The following is a 12,423-nucleotide window of genomic DNA, read 5'->3' as shown; positions in this document are numbered from 1 at the left end:
CCACCTTATTTTTCAGATGGCACCTGGTACTGTGAGCAGAAAACAGCTACCATGCCCTATTGCATAGTGCAGGATAAAACGTAAGGTTCAAATAAAATATATATTAAAAACATCGTGAGTGTATAAAAATATTTAGAACAGAACATAACAGTAAATTCTGATTTCAACAGAAAAAAAGCTTGAGAAACTAGCTGCTACGTACATCAGCAATAAACATATTTTCCTTACAAATTATTACAGTTGATAATCTGAGGTTTATAATGATATATTGGTATTGCATAATCTAACATTTGTTTCATACTGTCATTAATCATTGCAGTAAACTCACATCTGATGTGTGGTATGACTCAGCCCAGAGGTCATGCTGGAAAAGTGATTTTTAGTGTTTGAGTTGCTTTTATATTATATTTCATTGCATACTTTTGGCTTGTAGTCTAGTAAAGTGCTGGCTGCTTAATGTGTGCCAGTACTTGGAAACAAAGATGCTGCTTGCTCAGGGGTCCTGTTCAGTGTGAAAGGGACATGCTCATCTGTCTGAACTCTGTCACCCTGCTTTGTGACTGGAAGGTTTACAGTAAATATCAATTTGTGGCTTTGTATGTACCTCAAATCTCTACTTTAAAGGTATTTAATGAAAGATAAATCATGTAATTTAATGACTTGTTCATGTTTTTACCATTCTGAAGGTGTGTGAAAGAAAAGTGAAGTACTGTAACGCTCTAGTATGGAAAGGCTGAGCAACTGTTAAGTCAGGAAGCTTTGTTTTACTCCACAAAGTTGAGCAAGCATAGAAATCGAATCCAAATGGTTTGTGTCGGTGAACACTGAAATAGTATTGGAATGTTATTCCATACAATTCCTATTAGCATTGTCAAGATTTGTACTGGAAACTTTGTTTTTATCTAGAATGAGAGTTTCATTCTAGTGCTGTGTTGCATCTCCTACTTCAGTAGGGATTGGTCATCCTTATGAGCCCTTTTCTACAGTTTTGAATCCACTAAGTTTTGGCATTGTCTGCAAAGAGTAATTTCAAGTGAGGGCTCAGTATTCCTCTTAAAATGAATAGTTTATTTTTTCCTGCTGAACTGAGAGTCTAGGACAAAAAAAAAAGTTCTTTATGTGTAAAGTATGTATGTGTTTACAGAAGAGAACTGAAGTGTAGTTCTTGCAGTGGGTAATATTAAAATATATTCTGCTGCTAATGAGCTTATACTTGAATGGAAGGAAAGATGCATGTGGCCTATGATTAGCGATTGATTCGTTATCTTTGTGCTGAGCCTGTTCCTTGATAAAGTGTGTGTTTAGGAAATAATGTAGACTACTGGTCAGTAAATTTGAAGGAAGACCACAATTTTGATTTGGATCTCTGCCTACATTTTGAACGATTGTCACTGCTTGGAATATTCTTTTTAAGTGATTAAACAAGTTACTGCTTGCTATTGATTAGAATTTCTTAATTTTATGATCTTGCTTAGACTCATTTTAATCTGATGTTTTTGGAGAAAAATGTGGTTCAAAGCTGTTAGTGTCTTGAAATTAGCTATGCTTTAAGAATATTACGGAGTTGTAGTAATCTTCATTTTTAGGGGATGACTAACTTGATGAATGGGAACACTGTGAATAGAGTGTGCTCTTTCAGCTGTTGGCCTCTAGTATGAAAGACTTCAAAAAGTTATTTGAGAGAGAGTTAGACATAGGGACTAATTGTACCAGTTCCTCATGTAGGCCAGAACTTTAATGGCAATGACTTTTGGTCTCCATTAGTGTAGATTTAAGAATAATTTTTTATCTGTAGCAATCTTGCGAACCTATTAGTCATGCCGAGTTTTAAAGAAGTTTATGGGGACTATGAAGAAAACTGGAAGAGCTCGTGATAATTTAAGATATATTGACTGTAACTTGAACCTGACTGTTCCATTCTGTACCACAGTAAGAATTTCCACAATCTCTGTTTTTAGAGGATTACCCCAATGGGACATGGCTTGGAGACGAAAATAATCCTGAGATGCGGGTCCGTTGCCCCATTACCCCAGCTGACATGTTGCACATCAGCACAAACTGCCGCACAGCCGAGAAGATGGCACTGACATTGCTTGATTATCTATTCCACCGGGAAATTCAGGCCATCTCCAATCTTTCGGGTCAGGGGAAGCACGGGAAGAAGCAGCTTGATCCTCTCATGATTTATGGAATTCGCTGTGAGTATAATACTGAAACTTCTGAATTTATACTGTGTAGATAAGGTGAGACAGAACAAACTGTCTGCTACTTGCAGTTAAACTATACCCCATATAAAAATGGGGTATGTGTTGTTGCCAAACAGATGTTTTGTTAGCTTTTGTTTATGGAGGAATGGGCTGGTTGAATTTAGCTTCTTGTGTGTGTTCATCAGAAATTCCTCAATCTTGAAATCTGAATTCAGATTTCTAATAAAACAAATTATACATATTTAAATGTTGTTCAAGTGTTCAAAACAGTATGGTCTTGAATCCTATTTTTATCCTTCCCACTTATGTGTATTATTTGAAAAGATTTGCTGACACTGCGATGGAGGAAATTTGCTGTCTCTACGAAAGGAGAGATTAAGCATCATAAAGCCTGTGGTTTCATAACAAGAATGCATGTGATGCTAATGTACTTCTGTCTGCTCCAGTGTGTACGAGTCCCTTGGTTATTAAAGCTATTATGCAGTAATGATTAGATATTATTTATATTGAAGATACAATTTTTGGCAATTTAAAGGGAATCAAATATGTTTTGCATATAGAATATAGTAGGCATAGCCACTAGTTTTTAAGAATCTGGATGCGTGCATCTTGCTATGATATGGTGCCTTCTAGCAGGGAATTACTCAGTGAATATATTGAAGACAGCCAAGTCTGTTCCATGCTCTATGGTGTAAATATTTTCTAGCAAAGGAGGTAGGTGATGGCCTCTCAGTCAGCCAAGAGTCTGACACAAGTGTACGGCTCTTGTGTGTTACCTTTCCTCTGCATGCAGAAGGAACAAATTTAAATGTGAATGTGGAATTGAGAGAGAGTCTAAAAATTACCAGTTTTACTGATCTAAATAGATTTTACTATACCGGTAGATCTCATTGTTAAAAGATTCTTTATAGTCATATTTTATGTAGGTCACCAGTGGATTAGTAGAATTGGGAATAATTTGTTGTACCAGAGTGTTTTGTATGCAGTTGCTGATTTGAAATGCAATTAAGGCTTAAGAACATAGCCAGAGAGAGCTTATTTGGGGTGGTGTTTGAAGAATTTGATGTTTTGTTTTTATGCTTCTGTTAGGGCAATGTGTTTGATAGTTACATGGAAGAAAACGTGAAGAATATTGATGATGATACTGCTGTGCTTTCTTTACACTGAACCAAGCTGAGGAAATGCAGTTCTATTGACCTGCTTTTGTTCTTAGCAATTTGCTGGCTGTCTTGGGGAAACGGACAGGCACAACGAAACCATTCAGTTTGCTGCATTAGGCCATTTTCTGTTTCATTACATACCTGAAGCTGAACCCTTCAGGCTTCCACTGCAAATATATTAAATATGTGTTTTTAAAAATTATCTTTCAAAGTAACCTTTATCTCCAAAATCTTTTTATCTATTGATCTCATCAGTGTAAATTACCTTGTTCCACAGTGTTTTTAAAACTTTAGATTGTCCTTGACAATAGGTTTTAGTGACATGAAGAAATGAACAGCCTTCTTCTCTTACTCCAATGTTGAAGCAAGTCACTAGCCAACCCTCTTCCCCATTCCTTAAATCTGTGAGCACAGATCAAATGAGTGAATTTGTAATTCTTTTTGTGGGAAGAACTAGTTTTTTGAAATGTGAGCATGGGGAAGGAGTGTTCCTCTGAATTCAGTGACTGAATGCTGAAGCTAAGGATTGTCATTTATATGAGGCATTCTGACTATGAAGAAATTGGATTATAGACACGATGGAAAAGGTCTGCAATGGCAGAAATGTAGCAGCAGTGGATCATAAGCAGCAGTGTTCTGAGCGGTGGGTGCTGAAATCACTGTCTGTCTTTAATGTTGTAAGCACAGTTTGGAAGGTTTGGGATCCAGGTATCTGAAACACATCTTTATTCCTTCACATTGAATAGTGTGTTGCTTTCTTTAGGGAACCAGTCTATAACAAACTAGGGATTGTGTATGCCTTCTGGAAAGAATACACCCCACCTTAATCTGATCAACGTATACTTTGTTGGGTACCTAAATGTTAATGGCTCTTAAGATTTCCTATCAGCAACTGCCAGAGAATCCTGTGGCAAAAAATGATAAAAAATGCATGTAATCTTGATGAAGCAGCAAATTTAATAGTAACAACATTGGTACAGAAACTATCATTTCAAGTAATAACTTAATATGTCATCACTGCGAATAAATAAGTTCAAATGAGATTTGATTTCAGTAGCCTGCTTATGAATTTGCTGTGATGTGAGTGAGCATATGCCTGACTTGTAAGTTGTGAGGATAAGATTCTGGCTGTGTTCAGTGGCAGAACTCCTGTTTAGTTCTGCTGTGCCATGATGTCATCCCTAAGATTTGTTGGAGAGGTTTTGGGAAGAGCCTCTCCATGCCATATCCACTTTGCCTTACCAGTCCACAGACCATCTGTTTTTTATTGGTGAAGTGTTGTTCCATCATCCACCAAAAACTGAGTGCAGCACTAGCGTGGGAACTCAATTAGGTTGTTGTCCTAAGTGTGGTCTGCTTTTACTCTCAGCAGTTATAGTTGGATGCATTATTTTAAACTTAAGGGAAAAACCTAATATCATCAAACTAATATTTGCCAGTCATTGCTGAAAAAGCTCAAGCCAATATAAAGGATTTTATTTTTCCTTTTGTTTCAGGTTTCTTCAAGTTTGTAAGTGGGAAAATGTTCCTTCTTTTTCTTCTAGAAAAAGAAAACACTAACCAAATCTGTATTTAATAGAGAGAATGCTTTGTGTGATATGCAGAAACTACAGAAAATGGAGAGATGTACGTTTATTAAAAATTCTTGATATGCTGCATAAGGTTTACCGCAGCAGAGATGAAAGTTTATCTTTGGAAGAATAAATTTTCAGTTGTGGTATAAATCTGCTTGTGGAGTGGCAGTAGTATTGAAGAGAGTTTTGGGGCAGGAAACCAAAATGACTTAAACACACTGTGTGTCATTAAGTAGCTCATTACTTCAGCCCTACTAAAAATGTAGGTGAAATATGATATAAGAGCATCCACAGTTCTGATTTCTTTGTGTAACAGAAAATACAGGTTTGGGTCTTTTGAGATTTTATAGCAGTTTCCTGAAATGAGTTTGACTAAACAGATTTCCAAATTCAGAGTTTTACATTTATAAGAAACTTTATAACACAAAGGATGGTTTTACATGTTGTTGTGGAAAAAACACAGAGGCGATTTCTGAGGTTCGTAAAAGAAAAGCTATCAGGAATTTTTATTCTTTAAAGTAATCTAAGTAATTAAATGAAAACAAAATAACCTGAGTAATTTCCTGTGTGTGTAACTTCATTACTGTGTCATTTCTGTGAAAGCTTCTTGCATCTCGTGTGTTTTTGCAGACTCTCATCAATCATTTTTTAATACATTTGTCAGTTTTGGTCAGTTTTATGACAAGCAGATAGAAGATTGCTGCCTACAAATTAAATGCAGAAGGAGTAGTTGGGCGAAGGAAGGAGATTCAGATTGACGAATTGCGTTAAACAGAACCTGTACCTGTAGTCTAGTTGTGTTATTGGACATCAGAAATTGTCTTTCAGCTCCATAACGCTTGCCTGTGTCTTGGGGAAACTGTATATTGGAATAACTCTTGTATTAGGGACATGGTTGTTCTTTAAAAACAAATAAAACCACCAAAAAAAGGAGTACTCACAGAGGGGAGGCACTGAGGTGAAAGATGGAGGAGTAGTGTTATAGCCTGTTTAGTGTTGCATTTCCCCATCTAATTCCAAGACTACTTCATAGAGTGAATTTTTGCTGATTTCCATTTGTGAGTTATCATTTATTTCATCCAGAATACATCCCTGTCATTTAAATAATACAGGGAAAACAGTGCTACCTGAAAACAGTTTTTTATAAAGTCTGCTTTTTAACAATATGGTAAATAATTTGTAATTGGCTTCAAATGTCACGTTACTTATACAGATGCAGTTAAAACTGTAGAATAGAAATCAGTGATCTAGGCTTGGTGTTTCTATTATGTCATGATATTGCTCCCAGGAGGGGTGGGACCACCTTTCTACTGTATTACATGAAAGAGATATTAATATGCCTTGATAGAAGAATGAAGCATAGCTACCTTCTCTTCAGAGAGCTGTTCAAATAGAATTAAGCACCACACGGCTTTACAGAATTCATTGATGCAATACTGCTTGAGACACAGGCCACCCACATCTGTTTAATAGGAAACACATTTGACTCCTGTTTGATTTTGTAATGTTTGTCAGTTAGATTAGTGTATGTACGTATACATTCATGCACGTGTCCCAGACAGAATGCAGGTTGGGCCAGTTGAGGCAACTTGCTACTTGTGTCATGTAAAATCTGCAAATTACGGTCAGTCACTACTGTTTCAGTTTCTCATTTGCATTTAGTGAAGATTTGGATCTCAATAGCAATGCAGGATAAACAACAAATATAGAACCATAGAATGGTTTGGGTTGGAAATGACCTTTAACGGCCATAGAGTCCAACCCCCCTGCAGTGAGCAGGGACATCCTCGACTCGATCAGGTTGCTCAGAGCCCCATATAGCCTGACCTTGAGTGTTTCTGGAACAGGGTATCCAACAACTCTCCGGGCAACCTCTATTTCCAACTCTCATTGTGAAAAATGTCTTCCTTATATCTAGTCCTATATACTACTCCCCTCTTTTAGTTTAAAACCATAACCCCTTGTCCTAGCACAACAGGCCCTGCTAAAAAATCCTTTGCCATCGTTCTTATAGGCCCCCTTTAAGGACTGGAAGACTGCAGTAAGTCCTCTCTGGAGCTAAACGACCCCAGGAAGGGTAGTAAGTTGCTTCTCATAGACAAAGTTAGCTCTAATGTTTCTCACCAGTGAATCTGTTTTATGAGATCCTGCAGACTGTTGCTATTTTACAGAATGTTTTTATATAAATAAACATGACAGTTACTGCAAGTGTACGCTATAAATACAGTATGTATTTTGTATTTTCTGTTTTGTTTTCATTCTTCCGCTTTAAAAAAGCCTTTCTTTACTGCTGCATTTTTATAAGCTATACCTATTTTTCTTTTTTTCTCCTTTATTTTTCCTTTCTAACCTTTGTATACTTTTTTGCACCTTCTCTCAGTCTTCCTTTCATTTGCTGTTTGATTCTGGCCTTCTTGTGTCTCATTTCTGAATATTGTGCCAGTCACTGTCAGTGTGCAGTTTGTATATACAGTGGTTTAAAGCGATGTTTTAAGTCTTGGTTATCAGCAATTGTAGACGTACATCTGGACCTTGGATTCCATCAGGTGACTGCTCGAGAACTAAAGGAAGAATTACTAACTTTTTCAAATTGGCATTTTGCCCTCTCTCTTTAATATTTCATCAGCACTAGAAATAGATTAATTTCCATAACTTAGATTGCTGTGACTAATTGTTAATTGTCATTTCAGTCCATCCCCTTGACAGACCAGCTAACTCAGGGATCAGTCATGCTCTGGGTACTTGTGAGGTTTGGGGGGAAGAGGAGTGGGCTAGTGGCAGTGCTCAAGCTAGTAATTTGTTGAGGATCTCTGATGTTTTCTGCTTAACCCGTGCTTCTGTTTCTTCATTATATAGGACATTAACTTCTGAGCTATAGCAGTCTGAAAAGAAGTCATGTGGTTTGTATCCACATGGATGAGCTAATCTTGTGGTCCCTGGAAATAGTTTTAGCCAACATTTTCTTCTCCTAGTAATAAATACTATGAGCTGCAGCTCTTTGGAAATAAAAATATGCTTCAGCCTGTTTCTTTGAGGACTGTGGTGTTATCAGATGCTGTAGCGCATCTCTCCTCAGCTGCCAGATCGTGGCTTAGAGGTAGGACAAACTTCCTATTACAGTTTGAAGGGGTTGAGCATAAACAGACAAGAATTTGTGCAATTCTGTGGCATCGTCCCTGTGGCAGATGGTGGAATTGAAGTGGGTTTGCCTGAGCAGAGTCTAATCAAAGCCACTACTTTGAATCTACCAGGTGGACCCCCTCCATCTGACAATTTCAGCAAAGCTGCGTTGTGGTTTATTCTGAAGTCCTGGAAAGTGGTGACTGTTGTTAGGGACAGAACTTGGGGAGAGAGGAGGGAGAGTTTGCACAGCCGTTAAGCTGTCTTGTACTCAAGAAAAGAGAAGCGAAGTCTGAGACTTCAGTACATCTTTAAATGAAAAGAAATGAAGTAAAGTACTTCTGTTGTGCTTTCCTTGTATCATGAAAGCATTAGGTTTTTTTGGTGCAGCACCCTGGGGAAAGGCCTTGTGATGCAGTGCTGCTATTTTCAAACATGTTGTCTTCCTTAGAGCTGCAAAAGTCTGGCGTCAGTTCCAAATAGCTGCTTCTTTGTGAATCAATTAAATGCTGCCACATGGAGGGAAGTGATAACCTCTTTTGAGGCTAGGCAAGAAGATAATATGAGAACCCATTGAGTTTATCTCATCACTGCAGTTCTCATAAATGGCATCAGCACTGGCACTTGCTTATTGACTTTATGTAAGCACTGTAATTTAATGCTGGCTGTTGTCTTCTTCTTTCCTGGGCACTTACGTTTATTTCAATTACTTTTCTGGCCAGTTACTGTTTAATAAACTGAAATAAAGGCAGCAATTTTGGGAAATAAAATAAATTTTTGGCAGTGTGATTTCTCTGTCCTTCTCACAGTTCTCTTGTTGTTCTTGCATTATAAAAGCGATGAATTTAATTTTCCGTTCTTGAACATAAGCAGCTGCTTAGCCTGTCAGTAGCAACTGTGACTGCATGTAACTTGACTGTGCATGATGTGCTGTCAGGCGTTTGTGTGTTTGTAGGCTCTGCAGAAAGAAGCAAACTAATGCATAGGTCTCTTGGACCATCTCTTTCCAGCCAAGGCACAGTTGTTCCACCCCGTCAATACTTTGCTGCTTTGGCCAGACTTATTTAGATTATGAGCTGAAACGTGCTGGTCCTTGCTTCTTAAGAGCTAGGTTAAAACCATTCAGACAAGTCTGTGAGCATTAAAGCAGTTTTCTTGGTGACTTTAAATGGTGCTTCAGGAGTTTATAATGAAAAAGGGGCAAGTTGTGTTATTTGTAAGAAAGAGGCGGTCATTGGGAAAGTCACTGCTGCAAATATAATAACTTAGGTTGAAAGAGTGCTGTGTTTTTCCAGTGAAAATTGAGGGAGTCTTGCGTGTGTTTCAGAAGCCTTTACATATTCACGTAGTAACAAGCCACAAACACTGATGTCAGCAAGAAGTATCGGACCATTTATAGTCAGTGTGTTGAGTGTGATGTCCAAGGATCATCTTTATCAATACTAGAGGTCCATCCAAGCTACAAACTTACAAGTGAAACAGAGGACTCTCTTTATCACAGTTGAACTAATTGCTGTTTTCTTTGGGCTGATTCCTCCACACATGGAACTTCTCCAGTGTTAGGAGTGTCTGCAGGGGAGTTACGCCAGTCTGCAGTGGTGGTGTCCTTTCAGGGCCTAGTTCAGAAGGATGTGGAGTGTGGTTTACTCTCACTGTCTGAACAGAAGGCTGCTTGTTGCCTGGTAACATTCAGGCACAGCCCCTGCATAAGTATAATATCCTAATGAACTTTCAATGGACTTTACACAATGAATATTTTCTTTACTATCAAAGGCCTATAAATGACAAAACTGAACTGTTAGTGTGGTTTCAGGAGACATGAAGAGTCCAAGAAAGTATTTGATCCTTGGCATTTTGAGAGGAAAAGCAACTCGGCCACCAAACACAGACTGATCAGCACAAAAATAATGTACATTCACCTGGAAAAGTCATTGCTGCATTCAGGGAGAGCTGTGATCTCACAAAATCTCATAAGCGGAATTCCAGAGAGCTACATAGCTTTTCCTTTCCTGGCTTTGAACTTTCTTTCTCCATTTCACAAGGGTTAAAAAGTGAAGTGAGGAGATGCCTCAAACTGACTGCAAGTAAAATGTAAATAAATTCCTGCAGTGTTCAGGTTTCTATCGTGCCAGTCCTTTCCAAACCCACAAGCTCCTTCGGAAGGGGAGACGTTTTCTTTGTTGATTCATAAGTGAGTTTTTCTTGGCGGCACGTGTGGTGCATTTGCCATCCAGATGGGCTCCCCAGGCACTGTGATGAGGGCTTATGTAACGGGATGTCTCGGGAAGGGGGTGGTTAAAGCAACAACCCTCCTTTTCGATCAGTTCTGCTGCCGGTTCTGTCAGATCCCATTGTGCTGCTGTATAAAAGACAAAGAGCTATTTAATCTACTTCTCTCTAAAACTGTGACTATCAAAAAAGACCTGATTTGTGGTTATTGGCAACGGCTCCTTGAAAACAGAAGCATTTGTTTTGATCAAGAGTTATTGCTTCAGTTTAGGTGATGCCATTTGTTTTGAGCATCAGAATTTGATTTCAAACAGTAAGTTGATCCTTTGGCAATAAACACATCATATATTTAGGTATGTTCCATTCCAAAACACAACGACATCTGATAAACCTTGTGGGATTGTTTCTTCCAGTGAGTAAAAGAAATAGCAAGATCTTTGCTTGCTGACTGTGACCATAAATGAACGCTCTGACATTTTGAATGTGTGGAACTAGAAGGTAAATTTAACTGAAGACTTAAAAGCCTGGTTTCCTGTCTTTATGAAAAAGCAGGTCATTGTAATCATGAGCTCATTAGGTATTTTATTTGGAAGGAGATTGTTAGTGGCTCGGCAAGTCAAACAAGCAGAGTCTTTAGGTCCTAATCTTCATGAAAAACTATTTCAAATGAAAATGCATGTGCAGTCTGTATGGAATGCTGCCACTGCAATTTTTAGCTGTACAGCTATAGCTGTATGAAGTATGTGATTTTGCTTTTGTACTGAGACCCAAATGTTGCTTGAATACGTGCATTTTGGGAGGAAATGAAACATAGATTTTTCCAAAGTATCTTGTTTTACTTGCTGTGTCTTTTTGCATTTTTACGGTGTTTTTTTGGAGTAGGCAATGTCTTTTCTTTTAAAAATGGGGAAAAAAATAGAAGCAAATATACGTCATCTGACCGATACCGTAGTGGGGTATCTCTCCTGTAATTTGTGAACTGAGGCAAGTCTGGAATAAATGCCATGAAGACTTTTCTCTTTTCAGATTATAAAACCTCTGATTTGGTCTAAAATCATTTTCTGGTGGGGTTGATTAATTCATTTAATGAGTTAGAGGCTTCATGGTTTTGATCATTACATTTATGCAGCTGTTGATATTCTGTCACCATCAGAGAAATGTGATCAAAAGATCCCTACGGGAGTGCCTTACGGGCACTGCTGTAACACCCGGCATGGAACTTGCTTCAATCAAAGTGTGCAGCCAGGAACATCAAAAATACTCTATTTTTGTAGTGATTGATTTGCTCAGTTCCATTTCACAGCCTATCTCTGGTTCTGCAGTCCTGCTAACCTTTTGTAGCACTTGGCACGTGCTGCAAGGGAGTCGGAGCGAACGTACACATGCATGGAGAAAAATGCTGTTGTTTCTTGCCAGAACGGTAAATTTGGTGCTCCACTAGATGGCATTATTTGCATGCTTATGGCTGTCTCTGGGAGAGTCAAAATGAAACAGGTTCTGCTGTTGGTAAAATAGATAAAAATAGACTGGCTAGTTCTACGGAAAGGTGGCACGGTGTGTCTGAATGTAGGAGCAATTCTGTTTTAGAAGGGGATGCATTGTTGGAATTTGGAGATTCTAGATGCTAACTAATTATATTTGATTTTGAAACTTCTGGTAGGGTCCTGTAGACCCTGCCTGGGTCCTTTAATTTTGTAGAACACTGGCATTTAAAATAATTTTTACTTTCATGTTTCCTCTGGGTCTGTGATTTGGTAAAAATGAAATATCCAGGCAAATATTCTAAGTAAATATTAATGAAATATTCAGGCAAATTAAGTTTTAATAAAATAAAAGCAGATGTTAAATGTTCTCAGAATTGGAAGCTAGTTCCTGTATCTTTTGAGGAACAGTGCATTTGCCAGAATGAAATCTGAGCCAGATTTGTATATAAGCTTCAAGAAGGTGCTTACTTTTCTCATTTAACATTTGATTTCAAAGTGCTTTAAATTTTTTAGTAGATGAGACATTTTATCTGTGTTTTACAGAGAGCAAGAACAGAGAAAGAGAAACCTCATGCCTTTTGGGTTGTATTGCTTTCTCATAACTTAAAAAACCAAAACAAAACCTCAGACAAATGAAAACTATCTGGGT

General features: G+C 38.0%; 1 protein-coding gene across 4 annotated transcripts in view; it reads left to right on the top strand.

The window, feature by feature from the left end:
- BANP (BTG3 associated nuclear protein) overlaps positions 1-12,423 on the top strand; it is a 142,203-nt gene that overhangs the window by 42,604 nt on the left and 87,176 nt on the right. For all 4 annotated transcript variants that reach the window (XM_054078972.1, XM_054078971.1, XM_054078974.1 and 1 more), the window contains one exon: positions 1,959-2,198. In XM_054078972.1, coding sequence (XP_053934947.1) covers positions 1,959-2,198 — 240 coding nt within the window. The remainder of the gene's footprint in view (positions 1-1,958; positions 2,199-12,423) is intronic.

The sequence above is a fragment of the Cuculus canorus genome, chromosome 13, assembly GCF_017976375.1.
Source record: "Cuculus canorus isolate bCucCan1 chromosome 13, bCucCan1.pri, whole genome shotgun sequence".
Lineage (NCBI taxonomy): Eukaryota > Metazoa > Chordata > Aves > Cuculiformes > Cuculidae > Cuculus > Cuculus canorus.
The sequence above is the reverse complement of the archived record's forward strand: the minus strand, read 5'-3'. Positions and strand labels throughout refer to the sequence as shown.